Genomic DNA, 18,982 nt, shown 5'->3' on the forward strand with positions numbered 1-18,982 from the left:
CCGTGTATACTAATAGAATAAATATTAGGGTTTTCTAGAAAACTGCCACTTTTTATCATAATCCTACGATTTACTAAGAAACTAGGTTTAAATGAATTGTGTATTTTTCATACTAGGCCCACCCCTTCCCTACCCCCAAAACATTGTCAACAGTAAGATGTATGAATTGCCCATTCTTTGACATCCCTTAATCAATATTCGCACATATAATTGTCTTCTTTGTCGCTGGATATTATTGAAATGAAACATAGATTAGATATTTGTCACTTCCTCTTTTGCAAAGCATCACTTATCGCTTTGATACTTTGTTAGCACCCCAATGGCTGCAGACTTAAACGTCATCGTTTAGGAAAGAGCGATAACTCTTATAAAACGTCCCAATATATGTAAACACTACAATGATAAATCCCTAAGTGTACAATTCCAGTAGTATTCTGCTCTTTTTTGCATCTATTCGGACTCCCTGGACCTGCGTTTATTAAAATTAAAAAACCTTATTGTATATCTACAACATATGCTCATACAACCATGTCCAATGGGCATTTTACTATGCCGATATAAAAAGTGTTCCATCTCAGGAGAGTTTGACGGACGGACGGAGATAACAGTATATATTTACATTCCAACTAGATTTTGATATGTAAAAATCAAAATATGATGTGATTAATTTAACAACAATATAACAATGATATCACAATCACACGAGACAATATCTTGACGTCACACTGCCAATCCGTCCGAAAAGCATCCATGACTGTTCCAACTTGTTGACTGACAAGCACGGAGAGTTCTGGGAAATGGGATGTTACGATGATATTTTTAAAAACATCACAGATGAATTTAATGTACATTATTACATTTAATATACTAGTAAACATGAAGTGATTATTCTTTTTCAACACGTAATGTGCTGCATGTAGTAATATGCAACGGTGTGCGAAACTAATGTTCTGCACATCAGCACAATATACTTCAACTAATGAACATTAAAATTCTGAAGTAATGGAACTTCCGTTAAGAAATGCGGGTGCAAAAAACAAACAAACCCCGCATTGGCTTCAGAAAAGAAATTAATAGTCAATAAGGGAGTCTGGCTTGAATACAGCTTTAGCTGCACTGTCGATTCATCTTAAATTGTGATAATTTGTATATTGATTTCTTAGTGTAGAATCCCTGCTGGGAATTGAACTCCGTGTCGTTAGACTTTGATTCCGCGCCATCCTGCCGGAGAATGTTTTCCGTAATCGGTCTTTAAAGTTGTTGGACATGATGCCGTACACAATAGGGTTCACGCAGCTGTTTGCATAGGACATGAGGTGAAAGGTCATTCGCATTGGTTTCAGAAACCCGGTATGGAGGTCACCGAGAACGGAGCAAGCGACGAGGAGATTATTCAAAAGAATTGGCCCCCAACAAATGGCGAAGAACAGAACGATGATCATCAACATCAGGATTACCTGTAGGGATGAAATGCTATATTGTCATGTGCTGTGGATCTTTTAAAGAAATGTTCAACAATGTATCTCTCTCTCTCTGAAAATTATATGCATATACGCAAAGTGTCGTATAATCTGTTACAAATACGCTGTAGTTGTCTTTATTTTTGCAATCACTGATAGATGTTAAGGCATGCTACAGTGTCAAGTTTATCTGAGCTCGATATTGGGATTAATTTATTACAAATAGCAATTGACTCTAAGTCCTGATCTGTTCTTAACTGATAAATATCATGTGACACGAAAAAGGACTTATAAAGATTTTGAATTGTTGTCGTATTGTTGCTTTGTGCATAATAGAAACATACTCTACTTTCTTATACCCATAATAGATTGACTTTCAATAAATTACATATTCTTCAATTTTGATCATTAATTTCAACAAACATTGAGATGATAAAAGACAAATTATAAATATGTCTGAGTTGTACGTGTTATGAGGTAGGCTACAAAATGAAAGAACTTAATACAGTGAAAACTGCCTTGTCCAACACCTGTGCAATCGAATTCACTAGGCATTCCGACTCTTATTTTCATTCTGAATTTCATATTTTCATTGTTTTTTGTACTTTGTTTATTCAAACATACTGTGTATTCCGACAAATAAGTTTTCTCCCGGTGCATGTCGAATGAGAAAGGTTTCACTGTACAATAAATTATGATTCGTTTGAAATATATTGGAATCTGTTTTGCTCTATTCGGTATTGTTCCAACCACCAGGGATGATCAGTTATGGCATCATCCAAAACTAATTTGTCTATGAAGGAGAGACTATTTATTTCGTACCTGTTTCCGTGTTTTAGATTCCTCTGAGGTTATTAATGATCTACTTAAGAATCTTCGTCTAGCTAACCTGCGTGACGATTTTGGATCTGGCCTTAAGCTCATCTCTTCACCTTTTCTAAAAATGCCAAACACATACGATGATGAATGGAAATGTAAAATGCACTATAGTCATTGACTAGGCTAAAGCTAGCAGCCACTAACCAACAGCTTAAAAGTCTGCAGAAGCTAGCTGACAATATAAGGAAAATCATCAAAGTACTCAAATAGAATAATTCAAAATTAGCAAACACTAGTAATCGATCAAAATTGATACAAGTGACTTTTAAATTAATCATATATGTAATTAACAATCTTCTTTTAGCTGGCTTGAACAGTTTCATGACACTTCAAAATTATGCATCTCAAAGCGTTAACAAAGAGACCGATAGCTTCTTAATCTTTGGAAAGTCCACAAAACGAAACAAGGTAGAGCACGCCTTGGACAATCGTTTCCTGCCCTCCGTTTTGGGTTGTATGGGTACCCCCTGGGTGTGCCCAAGGGTAGGGCTCCTTTTCAGACCTATACAATTATTGAATATGGGATGATTGAATGAAACAAAACTGGCCAAAAGATAAATAAAAATGTAGACGAACCCATAGAACCTTAACAGGGGGTCAGATCAGCCTTTTAAGTGCAATTGGGTACATCTTGAAATTTCTAATTTTACATCTCATAGGCTCATAATGGGATTTAATAACCACGTAATCTTTGAACGAATATCGAAGCAGGGTTTTGGACCCCTTGGATTTTCATTTCCAGTCCTAAGGTTGGGGCTGTCGGGTTACCACCTGGAGCCTCCAGACGGCGGGATCACTTTTCACATCTCTATAAATATTAGATATGGTGTGATCGAATGAAATTAAATTGATAAAAAGATAAACTAGGAAGAATTGTTTTAGCATACTAAAACTGATGTCTCCACTACTATTTTCCATAGTTTTTAAAAACATTTTAGGAATCAATAGGGATCATCTTTAAAGTGGAAAATCAAAGCTCACTGAACATAATATTTCCCTATATGAATATGTGATTCAATCAAGGACCATTGTTTTGAACATATGATAGTAAATGTAACTTACCAACATACCAAATATCAAAGGCATATGTCAAAGACAAAAAAGTTAAAGTCCGGACGGAAAAAAAAATGATCCAAAAATTCTATTATTTGACCTTTACATAAAAAATCAAGGTCAGCAAAAATGACACGTATCGCATTTCTTATCATGGTATACCCACATACCAAATATCAAAGGCCTATGTCAAAAGACAAAAAAGTTATGGTCTGGACTACAAAAATGCCCAAAAATTCTATTATGTGACCTTACATATAAGGTCATTCAAAATGGCACGCGACACAATGTCTTATGGTATACCCACATACCAAATACCTATGTCAAAAGACCAAAAAATGTATGACCCGAACAAACTTTGTATGAGAAGCGGAAGAGGACGAATTCATACTAAAACAATATGTCCCCCTTCTGAGAAGGGGAGGCATAATAACAATGTAGACAATTAAACCAAATAAATAGAGATAATTTAGAATAAGAACCACTGTACCAAAAAGCCATAACTCGAACTGATACTTCCTAATATAAATGTTCAAATTAATCCCTGGAGCCAGGTTGGGTCCACGATGAAATTTTATAGTTTTGAAAAGGAATGTATAGGAAAAAGCTTTTAGACATTTTCTTAAGAGTCACAAGGGTACTATATGTTTTGTGACGTCACATTTCATACTAGACAGAAGTGAACAGATAAAACTACATTGACCTTCGCTAAACAACTACACCCATACCTACTATATTCTAATTTTGTAAAGCTTTTGATTTTTAAGGGCGAAGAATGACATCAACCGAACTAACTTCACCTGAGAAAAAAGTTCTGCACATTTTATATCCTTTCCGCAAATATAAAGCGACTTCATGAACAAGATTCATATTGTTTCTATATAGTGTGCATTTATCTTTCTCAGAAAAACATCATTTTGTTCACAAAGTCACCCTATGCATACAGTGACGTGTTCGGACAAAACACGACAGCGGAAGAGGATAACATGTGCATGCTTCTCTTCTGATGTCATGCTACAGTAATGGTGGTAAAATGGATAAAGTTATTTCTGTCTGAAAAAAAGTATTTCAAAAATTTAATTTGCATTTTTGCGTTTTATGAAGCCTAAACCATGTACTATAGTGCTCATGAAAATGTAGGCAGAGTAATAAATTTGCTTCAGTAAGCCATGAAATATCAGTTAAGAGTGGAATTTTAAAAACTCTCATTTTCCAGGTATAACATGAATTAATTAGATAAAACTCTTGCATATATTATTTTCTTTTACTGGTCTTACCTTTCTCCGGACAGTGCCGCTCGCCTGTCCGCCACTTTCCAAATCTCGTAGGATATGCGACTATACGTGAACATCATTATTGTCATGGGAATTATAAACAAAATGAAAAACATGTAGATCTCGAACAGAAGGTTGTACATCGTTAACGAGAACCTTTTGATGCACCAGTAGGCTTTAATGCGCCGTCCAACTTCCTTTAGGTCCTAGAACACGCAAGGAAAGTGTGAAAGGTGAATAAAAATGCACAGTCTGATTCATAATAATCATTTAATTGTATACTTTGTTAAATTCGATCCATTTTGTACATAGACTTACTAATGATTCAGTCTACCGATTTACAACAAAAATCAACATCATTTAAGGTTAAATAAAAGAAACCTTGCTGTATGGGGCGATCGCAATTAATTGAATGGTGCGTCAACTTTCAAGCGGGATTTTAGACACCGGGTAGCCTGAAGTTCTTTTGGGAAATCTATCTTCCCGTTTCCTAGTGGTCCAATTCCATTCACAGTTCACACCGTACCAGTAATGTCTTTGGAGTTCAGGGTGGATTAGAAAATATGAGTGGATCCGAAAAAATGTCAAAAGCGAAGTTTGCAACCTTTAATGGAACTTTTCCGTTTAAAATGGGGGATATTATCTCCTAATTGACACAAAGTAACCTTTAGCTTTCTTTGCTTACACTTTTTATCCAAAGAGGTCGAGGTTCAACCTCTGTCACCTCAACATCCACTACTGGCCGGAGCTCGATGTCTACGTACCAATGTTCATTACATATTCATTACAGATTTTATCGTAGTCCGATCCAGTCCAGTGTCTGTAAGTGGGGAATGTGTGAGAATGTGAATAGGGAATGTGTGAGTATGTGAATAGGGAATGTGTGAGTATGTGAATAGAGAATATGTGAGTATGTGAATAGAGAATGTGTGATTTTGTGAATAGAGAATGTGTAATTATGTGAATAGAGAATGTGTAATTATGTGAATAGAGAATGTGTGAGTATGTGAATAGAGAATATATGAATAGAGAATGTGTGAGTATGTGAATAGAGAATGTGTGAGTATGTGAATATAGAATATGTGAATAGAGAATGTGTAAGTATGTGAATAGAGAATGTGTGAGTATGTGAATAGAGAATGTGTGAGTATGTTAATAGAGAATATGTGATTTTGTGATTAGAGAATGTGTGAGTATGTGAATAGGGAATGTGTGAGTATGTGGATAGAGAATGTGTGAGTATGTGAATATAGAATATGTGAATAGAGAATGTGTAAGTATGTGAATAGAGAATGTGTGAGTATGTGAATAGAGAATGTGTGATTTTGTGAATAGAGAATGTGTAAGTATGTGAATAGAGAATGTGTGAGTATCTGAATAGAGAATGTGTAAGTATGTGAATAGAGAATGTGGGTAGAGAATGTGTGAGTATGTGAATAGAGAATATGTGAATAGAGAATGTGTGAGTATGTGAATAGAGAATGTGTGAATAGAGAATGTGGGTAGAGAATGTGTGATTATGTGAATAGAGAATGTGGGTAGAGAATGTGTGAGTATGTGAATAGAGAATGTGTGAATAGAGAATGTGTGATTATGTGGGTAGAGAATGTGTGAGTATGTGAATAGAGAATGTGTGAATAGAGAATGTGTGAATAGAGAATGTGTGATTATTTGGGTAAAGAACCATCACTACGTCGGTCTTGAACGCTATACAGCTGGTGACGTCTCACTAAGAGTGAAAAATCCTGTACAGGATGTAGCAAACAAACATTACCAGTCTGTAAACTCAGTTTGTACTGTTCGCGGTAGCTCAGGGGAAGAGCGTTCGCTTATCCCTGGTGACATCTATACTTCTTTGTTTATCGTATATACAATGTTTACAAAATGGCTCAAAATCTTCATTCAAACAATGTGTAAATTTAGAAATACACTCAGAATTATCCACACCATCTTCCATAGAACATACAATACAACTTAACTCTAGTAGAACATTTTGTAATTTGACTCTCATTTCAGACACATTTTCTTCATTCCATCTATATGAAAACCCAGTATTACATGCACCACTGAAATCCTGATAATTCTGATCCAGTTATTATTCCGTAAATTTATTAAAACAAAGATATATTGGGGCGTGATCAGACCATTCATTAAAATCAAGTACTGTAGAATCAGCTACATATTCATACAATTCATGATCAACTACTGCATAGTCTATTTCACGGGTACCTGTAAAGTGCGAAACGAAACGAAACGAAATCTACCGAAACGAAACGAAATCGACCGAAACGAAACCCACCGAAACGAAACGAAACCTACCGAAACGAAACGAAACAGATTGTATAATCGAAATCTTTTAATTATAATAATTAAAAATGGTATCTTAGGCCCTTGTTAAAGTTTACACATATAAATAAAATTCGCCTCCCCTTTGATGTAGGCTTTCGGCTTGACTGATACAAAGTTTTAAAAGTTGGAAAGGGGGGGGGGGTACTCTTGTTAGATAATCTTCTCACTGGGTTTTTTTTTTGGGGGGGGGGGGGTTGTTTTTGTTTTTGGTGGGTTGGTTTTTTTTTCTTCTTCATGCAAATGTACATGTAATTAAGGGAAAGTTAATAACTTTAAAAAGTAACTAATCTGCTTTTAAAGTAATTTTGTACAAAAAAAATAATAGATGAACATGGATCATACAGCTTTAAAAGCAAAATTCGTTTAACAACCTAATACGTACAATAAAAAAAAACTTACTTGGATAAAAAGAATCGGCACACAGGAAACAAAGGAGAGGATCCAAACGGATCCGATGACAAATTTGGCGTGACGTGATGTGCACAGGGATCGAGCATGCAACGGGTAAATAATGGCAACAAATCTGTTGATAAATATCGATATAGTGCATGTAGTTGAGGCAGTGGACAGGCAAAGCCTACTTTCACTTCTTTTCGCAAAATTTTGTTTTGATTCTGTTAAACGAGTAAATGCCGGAACAGGTGACGGTTTACGCATCGACCGACGTTTCGACTCAGATGTGCCTGGGTTTACGTAACAGACAAGTTATTTCCACATCTTTAACATTGATTAGTGAATGCATCTGTCACATAAGAATTAATACTTACTCGCTGTCAATCGATTCTTACATTTTCCCTATTCCGGGTTTGAATTATGATTGGTGGTAAACAAAAATCCGAAGTCTAATAATTTGGAAAATTTTATAACCACGCATTTTGGTTCTCGAAAAGTTTTAGGAGGAACCAAAATATGTGTTTACTAACTTTTCCAAAATTTCCGAATTTTTCTCACCGCTAATAGAAAGATAAATCCATACTTCAAACCCGGGACAGAGAACATGTGAAAAGGATTAACAGCGAGTAAGTGTTGACTTTGTTGTGACGGATGCATACAGTACGTTACGTTAAGTTTAGGCATATCTGAGTCGAAACGTCGGTCAATGCGTAAACCATCACCGGTTCCGGTATTTAATCTTTTAAACAGGAAGATTTGCAAAGAGAAATGGATGGATGCTATGCCTGTCCACTTCTATAAGTAAAAGATAGTAGTTGTGGGTAACATAAAAAAAATTAACCCCAAGAAAATCATTGTCAACGTCAAATGTCACATTTCAACGCGTTGAATTAATATGAGAAGAAGCCATCCTTAAATGGTTTAAATACCTCTATATCTTCAAATCGTCCATTTTTGGTGGTTTGGGGTGAATTCTACTTCTCTCTTTCATATCAAAAGTTGTTCAAAGACAGAAGCGCTCGACATAGTTTTTCGAGCACTCGACTTATTCATTATTATTATTATTATTATTATTAGTCATTATTTAATCACAGTGTACTACCGTATGAATGGATATACATTGCAGACCAATAATAAGGTAGTGGACAGGCAAGACAAGATTGGTTTGCAGACCAATAAGTAGTATTCACATATTTCCTTTATTGCTACATGTACAATGTATATGTTTACATATTATACATTTACTGATCTTTTTTTTTTTCATGATTATCTTAGTGTTAATTTAAACGATATTTAATCCCAAAATAAGTGATTATTCATCTATACAAACTATGCATTATAAAATATCCATGTAATTTCAATATAATATGTTTATCAATTAAATAACCAACCTTTAGATTCATCAAGTTAAATTACAAGATAATCGATTGTATTGGGGGGGTTGGGGGGGGGGGGTTATAAAGCAAGGAGGTAGTTTTAGCCTAACCGGTCCATCTAGACAATTGTTCCATGCTTTACTCGTTTTATATCGTAATACAAACAACCTAAACGGGTTTTTTTTAAATGAATTGCAGTGTTATGTTTGGACTCTGTGTTTTACAGAGATATACCTGGTATTCTGTTTTCATAATCTAACAGGTAAGCTAATAAGCAAATCGTACAGAGAAAGGGTGAAGAGAACGAGCAGTGATCAATCTCATAATTCCTATAAAGTATACAAAATTAAGAGTTGGATAAACATGGACCCCTAGACATACCAGAGGTGGGATCAGGTGTTTAGGAGGAGTAAGCATCCCCTGTAGACCAGTCACACCCACTAAGAGCCCAATATCTTGATCACGGAGTAATCCGGAGTCAACATCAGTGTGAAAAGAACGGCCTAACAATTGGTATGAAACAGACAGCTTTTGACCCAATGACGGGTTGTTTGGATAAAGCAGATCGTTATAACGACCATGGTATTTGTGAATTTAGAAATTTAGACAATTGATACAAAACAAAAGGGTTATGTCAAAAGAATGATTTGAATGTAATGTTATTTTACCGTCAACTATTATTTTCCTTAAATTAGAAATTGCGTTATATACCTCTCTATGCTCATCACGGTCAGCGTCATGACGGAACAGACCATAGACACGTTCTGTATGTAGTGTGTGAATGTACATAGAAACGCTCCCATCCTCCATGTGTAGGAAAAGAAGGTGGCACACTGAAACGGGAAATTAAAAACATATGTAACAGGAAGTTAAAACAAGGACAAATTCCAAGTTTGATAATCTGATGAAATTATTCTTTGTGATCAAACATGGCACTGTCAGAATGTCCGAATCTTGAAACAACTTCATAAGTTCCTTCCAAAATAATATGGCATTCTTTGATATTAACTATGCAGTAACATATACTTTTCCACAGAAGCCCAAGTTTGCTCTGTTTTGAATTCATTGTTTTATTTCATTGTTTTAAAGGTCCATGTAGGAAAGTTGATTTTGTGGTTTGGTCGTATCGTCAAAAGTGGCACACGGTACCTGGTCAAACTGAAAGAAAATTGTGACAAACATGTAGACGGTAATCTATCAGACGGTGTTTTTTAATTTCCGGAGAAATAAAGAAATGGTAGGTGCTGAATTTCCACTTAGGTCTTGACAGATTTATATGAGAATCTGTTCGTGAATTGACGGCCAATAAGCCTTGTCGCCAAATTATTCAAATGATTGAATTATTCAACAAGGATAATTAGTAAAATGTGAATTTCTTTTAACACGCCTACACAACACAATCGCGCAGCTGTTGTTTGTATCAGAACTAGCATAGGTATTTTTGCGTAACAAAAGAGAAATGAATAATTTCAAGCCGGATCTTTTAAATAATGAGCCCATGGTGACAGTTTTCACAAACAACATCCCAAAGGCACAATGGTATTCATTAATAGCATGAAGAATTATACATATTTTATAATTTAAAATCATTTTAAAAGATAACCATCTGAAATGTGCATTACTTTCCATAAATGACATTTAGAAACATTCACACTGTTATCAACATAATCAGTTGGGGTAGTAGACTGCTTATTTATTAACAAAGCAAAATAATAGAAAGTTATTGTACACAGGAAAAAACCACCATAATGCAAAAATAAGAGTGAATAATTAACAAATTCTCTGATATTGTTATGTTTCTAGTGGAAGATGCGGTTTTTTGTACTGAACATCCGCCTCTTCCAATCAGTAGATAAAACCATGACCTGATTTGTTTCTTGATAGAGGAAAATGACTTTTTAAAACAGTTTTCCAGAGTTTAACGCTAAGCAAAGGTTTGATGGAATGTCCTTTCCTGGATTATCGCTTGTGATATCACAAAGTCGTTCTTAAAGCAATACAAGATGTAACAGACGATAAATAAACTGAACAAGAGGCCTATGGGCCACATCGCTCACCTGAGTCACCATGGCCCATATCTAAAGATTGTCCATATTTATATCCCATGTAAAACTTTGGTCCCTATTATGGCCACAACCCCCGGTTGCATAATTCTAACAAACTTGAATCTGCACTATGTCAGGAAGCTTTCATGTAAATGTAAACCTCTCTGGCCCAGTGGTTCTTGAGAAGAAGATTTTTAAAGATTTTCCTTATATATCAATATGTAAAACTTTGATCCCCTATTGTGGCCCTATCCTACCCGTGGGGGATGATTTTAACAAACTTGAATATACACTATATCAGGAAGCTTTCATGTAAATGTAAACTTTTCTGGCCCAATGATATTTCAGAAGAAGATTTTCAATGATGTTCCCTATAAATTAGTATATAAAACTTTGATCCCCTATTGTGGCCCATCTTACATCCGTGGGCCATGATTTTAACAAACTTGAATCTGCAATATGTCAGGAAGCTTTCATGTGAATTTGTACTTTCCTAGTCCAGTGGTTCTTGGGAAGAAGACTTTTAAATATTTTTCCCTATATATTAGTACATGTATGTAAAACTTTGATCCTCTATCGTGGTCCCATTCTACCCCCGGGGTCATAATTTTTAAAAACTTGAATCTGCAAACTGTCAGGAAGCTTTCGCGTAAATTTCTACTTTCCTGGCCCAGTGGTTCTTGAGAATATGATTTTTAAAGATTTCCACTATATGTTTGCATGTAAAACTTTGTTCCCTTATTGTGTAACCATCCTACCCCCGGGGGACATGATTTTTACAGACTTGAATCTGCACTATGTCAGAAAGCTTTCATGCAAATATAAATTTCTTTGGCCCAATTGTTCTTGAGAAGAAGATTTTTAAAGATTGTTTTCTATATTATAATGTTACTATGTAAAACTTTGATCCCCTATTGTGGCCCTATCCTACCCCCGGGCGCCATGATTTTAACAAATTTGAATTTGCACAATGTCAGGAAGCTTTCATGTAAATCTCAGCTTTTTGGTTCAGTGTTTTTTGAGAAGATTTTCCCAATATATTTGTATGTAAAACTTTGATCCCCTATTGTGACCCCATCCTACCCCCAGGGGTAATGATTTAATAAACTTGAATCTGCACTATTTCAGGAAGCTTTCATTTAAATTTCAGCTCTTCTGGCCCAGTGGTTCTTGAAAAGATTTTTAAATGACCTCAGTCTGTTTTAGCATTTTTGTGATTATCTCCCCTTTGAAGGGGGCATGGTCCTTCACTTAAACAAACGTGAAAGCCCTTTACCCTAAGATGCTTTGTGTATAGTATGGTTGGAATCGGCCAAGTGGTTCTGGAGAAGAAGATGAAAATGTGAAAAATTTACTCCGACGACGCCGACGCCGAGCTTCATTTTGTTTCTATTTATCTTACATTCATAATTATTTCTTAAGTTTATATGTATTCTACTTCTTTTAATCTGTGTTTATTTTACTAATATCTGTCTGTATGTATGTTATATGCAGGACCATATTGAAAACTAGCGTTATCGCTAAATATGTAATCCTGGATAAATAAAGGCTTTATTATTATTATTATTACAGACAACGTTTCATTTAAGTGGCACATTTGCGTAATTATTACTTTCTTACAGTTGTGTACTTCTTGTCATTCATGAAACGATGTAATATTTCAAACAAACGAAACGTCTATTTATTCCCGTCGGTTTCCTTCTTCGTATGACATCGGTCCCAGCAACCCAATTATGTTCGGCACTCATCGTTCCCACGTCCGTGTATGTCTGGGTCGAGGCCTCTGCTGGTGGACTGTTAGTCCCCGAGGGTCTCTACAGCCCAGTAGCTAAGTACTTCGCTACTAGCTTGAAAATACGGATGTATATTTAATTGCTGTTATAAAATTTAGAAATTCGTTTCAAAATTAAGGATTATCTCCCTCATGCATAGCTCTTATCCTTGGACGAATTTGGCTCCACTTGTTTGGCACGCTGTTTTTGGCTATATTTAGATCTAAAACTTCATAGTGTTTTCGGATTTCAAACATTTCGGTTGAGCATCACTGAAGAGACATTATTTGTCGAAATGCGCATCTGGTGCATCAAAATTGGTACCGTATAAGTTTTACGCAATGGCGGTTTATACGAAACGCTCATTGTATGTACGCTTTCAAACAATATTCCCTTCTTTATTTTGCTGAATTTTTCTTCAGATTTTGGGGATTATATTAGTTATACCGATAGGAGTTAATTGATGCATAATTGAATAGTTGAAAAAATGCCGTTAGTTAGAGTTTGTATTGTTAAATATGTCCACATCTGAGCAAGTACGTTCTGATTTTGTGCTGAGTTTGTTAGTTCCAAGCAGAAAAAAAACCCCTCTGGAAGTGGCCTGTACCTGACGTTCTCTCTTGCAACTGTAACTTCGTCGGGTTTAATCAAATAAACTTACCCTTGGGGAAATATGATTTTTATTCTGGGGTGAATAAATCTTCATATCTCCCTACCTATCATGCAATAAATGTATAATGTCATACAATTAAGCTACTTAGACATATAGACATGACTCCCCAGTTAGTATAAACCTGTCAGTATGTTTCCGTAGACATATAGACATGACTCCCCAGCTAGTATAAACCTGTCAGTATGTTTCCGTAGGTATTAAACCTACCAACATGTTTCCGTATCTTGGACGAAAACTTTGTCGTAGAGAGTGCGGAAAGTAAATAGATTCAATAAAGTCTAGTATTCTGGTGGAGAGAGCGTTTTCAAACTTTCGTAAAATAGACATTAAGGTTTAATCTGTCTTTCTCGCCTCCTCTAATGCGTGTGATGATGATAACTTTCTTTAATTGTGAGAGATAGGATTATAATCTTTTAATTACATTAGTCAATTTTTAAACAGTTATTTATTTATATTAGTGTTTTCATTGATTGATTGAATATTTCACTCATACGGAGACGTCATCACTGCCGGTGAAGGGCTGTAAAATTGAGGCCTATGCTCGGCGCTTATGGCCATTGAGCAGGGAGGGATCTTTATCGTGCCACACCTCCTGTGATATGGGACCTCGGTTTTTGCGGTCTCATCCGAAGGACCGCCCCATGTAGTCGCCTCTCACGACAAGCAATGAGGAACTGAGGACCTATCCTAATTCTAATTCTAACCCGGATCCTCACGGGATATTAGTGTTTTGAACAGAGAATCCCATTTACAATGAAATCTTAGTGATAAATATATGAAAGGTGAAGATAACGAACAGTGATAAATCTCATAACTCCTACAAGCAATACAAAATAGATAGTTGGGCAAACACGAACCCCTGGACACACCAGAGGTGGGATCAGGTGCCTAGGAGGAGTAAGCATCCCCTGTCGACCGGTCACACCCGCCGTGAGCCCTATATCCTGATCATGTAAACGGAGTAATCCGTAGTCAAAATCAGTGTACCAAGAACGGCTTAACAATCGGTATGAAACACGTCAGACAGCATTTGACCCAATGAAAGGTTGTATTGACGAACTAGATCGTTATAACGACCATAGAATTTGCGAAATGCTTACTTCAATCGAGACTGTTGAAACCCCTGTACCATCAACTTGTTTGTCAGGAGCTTGCGTTGATTTAAAAACTGACTATACGCAGAACAAGCTCTTGCATATCGAATCAGTTGAGATATGTAAACACCATATGCAGGTGGTAATGGAATATTGCTACATAAATATGGGAAGTTGACGATGGAGAAGCTGAAATCATCCCGTTTGTCATACAGTTGAGTTGTTAGTTTGCCGTTAATGTCTACTTTCAATAAAATATCTAATTATGAAGCAGAAGTGGACGACTCTGTGGTGTCCTTTATTTTGAGCTCACAGGGATATATCAAATCGACATATGAATGAAAGTTATTATTGTTAATAAACAAAACGTCGTCGATATATCTAAATGTCGAATTGAAGGCCACAGCGAGAGATTTTTTCTTTTCACGTAGAAGTATTTGAATAAATTCTGCTTCATATAAATATAGAAACAGGTCAGCTAACAAAGGAGCGCAATTCGTGCCCATGGGAATTCCAACAGACTGTTGGAAGACCTGATCACCAAAGACCACAAAGATATTGTCAATGAGGAACCCTAGTATATATGTCTTCCATCAGACCTTTGAAACCCACAGTTCGACAGATTCAATAAGACAAACTACAAATCGTCTATTTTTTGCAATTTACAAAAATGTGCATCTCTGAAACAAACATCGATAACTTTTTTGAAAATAAAATAAATTTTAAGTAAAATCAGGTTCAAATACGTTACAGTAGTGCAATTTTTGTAGTTATTGGGAAAGCCCATGTGTCTGATTGTTGCGATCAACAAATCACGCTATGTGGTAATTTTTACGGGGTGACGTAGTCAGCTTAGTCCAATCATCGTACACTTAAAATGGCGGACCTGCCCATTTACTATGAATCTCATTTTACCCATTTTCTTGAATATCACGACTCTTCCAACTCATCTCCCAATGGATAATGATAGACAACTTCATTATACTAAGATTTGATACAGATTTGCCCTTATTAATTTTCAAATGAGGTAGAAAATTACCGATTTCTGATTTTTATCCATGAACTCTGAAAATAGAGTTCATGAGGAAATGTAATAATTTCTTCCAAAATTAGATGTTTTCTAACGAGGGGAAATCCGTCAGTTTATCAAAATTGTATTATGAGTTATTCTAAACAAAACAAAAATCGGTTACATTATAAATGCAACGTAGGTATTCATCCGATAGCTAGTAACTAAACGTGTGTTTATGTCGACATCTAACTAGAAGAGCATTCTGGGAAGATAATTTTCAAGAAAATTTTCGATAAAGTTATCGTCATTTATCGAAAATATTTAACTTTTTTTTCGTTTATTCATTTAGTAAAAAGTAAACAAAAATTGACAGGATATATATCAGGGTCATTTGATGTTGTATTAATCAATTTGAAGTAGGCTACGTCCGTGTAATTGCAGTTGCATTATTCATTACGTAATGGCATCGATTACTAAGTATTGTGCCGGGCTTGCTATTACGGAACACAACTTTAAAAAATAAAATAAAAGCGCGTCACTTTGGAAAAAATATTGGTCCTCTTGGACGATTTTTTAAAAAGAAATTAAATTATTAATAGTTCTTTTTTGTTTGACACTCAAACGTTCTTAACTGTGGAATTATAAAAAAAAATGTTACTGTGCATGTACAAATGTAGTTGAATAGCAGAGCAAATGTTGTAGAGAAAAACAACTGTTCAGCTCGTGCGTGATCTGTGATTGTTATGCCTCCGTTACAAAGTGGCCGTGGCATATAGTTTTACCCTTGTCTCTCCTTCCGTCCTTCCGCAACACCCAGTTTCCCAGACTTTTTTCTGAACTCGTTGAGATATTGAATTGATTTTTTGTATGCCGGTGTATATTGGTGAATTACGGATCGAGTTTAAATTTTGTTCCGGTTTGTTGATTTTTGATGGAGCTGTGCCCCTTTAACTTAGAAAAATTACTATTACGACTAGTTTTTTGGGGGGACTCTTTTTCTAAAGGCCTTGAGATATTGAATATTGATTTTTTTTTTATGCCGGTGTATATAGATGAGTTACAGATCGAGTTTGAGTTTTGTTCCGGTTCGGCGATTTTTAATGGATGTGTGTCTTTTAGACGTATAAAAATTACTTAATGAAAAATCGCAAGCAGGGTATTTCCTCCAAGAAGGTTGTTTGTTTTACGCCATGTCATAGTTTCATGTAATCAATCATTCATATCTTTATCTACATGATTTACCCTTATCATTTCTACCTTTGATCAAGATCAATTAACACATGTATCAATATCGAATATTTACACGGGTGACATGATTGATGGTTTGGAAGACAATGGTCCTTTCCTTTCTCTTACTTCTACCTTAATTCTTTGCTTTGCAATCAAACAAAAGGATCGGCTCAGCTGCTATATTTACCATAGATTTAAAATTCTGTGTGTATTTAATCCTCAGTCATTTGACATGCTAAATAATGACAGCATGTGAATTTTCAACCTTAGATTTATATCTGCTTCTTATTGTTTGGGTTTTTTTTCACCTTCAAGGCATAAATTCTTCCATAGCAGCATAGGTTGATTGATTGATTGATTGATTGGGATTTAACGCTGTATTAAATTGGCAATATTTTAGCCATTTTATGCCGGTTAACTAAAAACATATGATCGCTTTTGATGAGTGTTGGAGCAGCATATGAATTAAACAGAATAGATACACAGTATAAATAGCATTAATATCTTTGTGACATTTTGCATCGTTTGTCACCTCGTTTCAGTACTTTGATTAATATTTATCTTCATAGTTCCAATCACGGTGAGGAAATATATATGATAAGGACTCAATTTGTCCACTAAAATCAACATTTATGTTATTGCTTCAACATGATGTGTATTTTGTGCAAGAATCCTAGACCAAAGCAATTGTTTTTCGCAATTTGATAGAAATGACATACATGTACATTGTAAAACTGGAATTATGACTTCATAAACAAGACGTTTTACCGGCATTTGCTTTATAATATGACATAAACTGGCTATTCTAGGAAATATCGATTGGAAACTTGGCTAAATTTCATACCTATATAAAAGGTTTATCTTTCCAGTAAATCTATATCAAAGGTTTATCTTTTCAATAACATCTACCTATATAAAAGGTTTATCTTTCCAGTAACATCTACCTATATAAAAGGTTTATCTTTCCAGTAACATCTATGATAGGAAGTCACGTGGTTTGTCCAAAGCTGTGCTCCATATTTTCCAAAAGAAAAAAAATTGACAAAAATCAACATTTTATCGAAATTTTAGTGGAATTCAGACATTGCGTCACTTGTAATTCTGTATACTCCAAATAACCACAAACAAAGAAAAATGACGTGAAATTGTATAGGAAATGATGTAAAATTGTACAGGAAATGACGTGAAATTGTATAGGAAACAATGAATACTGACGTGAAATTGTACAGGAAATAATGAATATTGACGTGAAATGTACAGGAAATAATGAATATTGACGTGAAATTGTATAGGGAAAACTTTGACATTTTGACTTTACAGGAGCCCAGAAAGATTGTTATCACACGTGGTCCTTTGTATATTCATCTCCACGTGACGAACCTAACGTAATTCTAGTACACGGGAACCTGACTGTGCAACACCCACCCACCCACCCCTTTCCTCTGTATTTTTCCATTAAACTGACATGGTCGTTAATTTCCATTCCTTCAGTTTACCAATATCATAAAACCTAGCGAGATCAACACCGTATATTTTTGTACAATGTAATTGTGTACTGTTAGATACAGTGAGCGCTGTGTTGAATTGGTTTCTTAAAACGACGAATGTCGATCCATCGTATTAACAAACCAATTCAGGGAGCGCTGTGTTGATGTGGCTTCTTAAAGCGGAATGGCCGGCGATTTTCATTTTCTCGGTTTACTGATACTATGAAAACTTATAAGATCACGATAGTATATTTTTTGTAATGGTACAATGATTCAGTGAGCTCTGTGTTGAAGTGGCTTCATAAAGCCACACGACCGATGATTTTCATTTCCTTCATTTATTACACGAGGTTAAACTAGGAAATATGATAAGTATCATTTGAAAATATTTTAGAAAACCATGAGATACTAGATTGACATATCAAATTATTGCATCGAAATATGCAGTAATTTCAGAACTGGGAATAAGGACGTTTTGTTTCTTAAGGATGGAGACTTGTCAGCGTGTTCTGACGTAAACGGGTCTGCATAGTTTGAGTGACGTAAAGTATTTTTTAAAAAAGATTTACTGAGTATCTGGTGCAATTGTAGAGATGATACCACTACCATCATTCGTGACAATCCCCCCTCACTAATTTGTTCCTTCAATTTTTAAAATGAATACGCCCTGATCATCTTTCCTTTAGAGAGACACTACAGCTCATTTTGCGCAAAAATCATAAAATGACAATCTTCCCAGAGTTCTTTATTTCAAATTTTGTTGCATGGTGGAATGTATAAACTTTGCGAAAATAACACCTTTCTAAAGTTGAAAATTCTCCTTTAAACGCAAAAATTAATACCTTTTAAAGGCCCATAAAAATACATTGAGACTCCTCCTTTCGG

General features: G+C 35.4%; 1 protein-coding gene across 3 annotated transcripts in view; it reads right to left on the reverse strand.

Annotated features, from left to right (window-relative positions):
* Positions 1–410: 410 nt before the first annotated feature.
* The window catches only part of LOC125679430 (allatostatin-A receptor-like), a 28,903-nt gene continuing 10,331 nt past the window's right edge, over positions 411–18,982 (reverse strand). For 2 of the 3 annotated variants that reach the window (XM_048918655.2, XM_048918654.2), the window contains 5 exons: positions 9,496–9,617; positions 7,415–7,538; positions 4,670–4,872; positions 2,283–2,397; positions 411–1,457 (listed from right to left, as the gene is read on the reverse strand). In XM_048918655.2, coding sequence (XP_048774612.1) covers positions 1,125–1,457; positions 2,283–2,397; positions 4,670–4,872; positions 7,415–7,538; positions 9,496–9,617 — 897 coding nt within the window. In that variant the 3' untranslated portion in view covers positions 411–1,124. The remainder of the gene's footprint in view (positions 1,458–2,282; positions 2,398–4,669; positions 4,873–7,414; positions 7,539–9,495; positions 9,618–18,982) is intronic. The other variant, XM_056153948.1, reaches the window with a different exon arrangement.

The sequence above is a fragment of the Ostrea edulis genome, chromosome 2 (genome assembly GCF_947568905.1).
Source record: "Ostrea edulis chromosome 2, xbOstEdul1.1, whole genome shotgun sequence".
Lineage (NCBI taxonomy): Eukaryota > Metazoa > Mollusca > Bivalvia > Ostreida > Ostreidae > Ostrea > Ostrea edulis.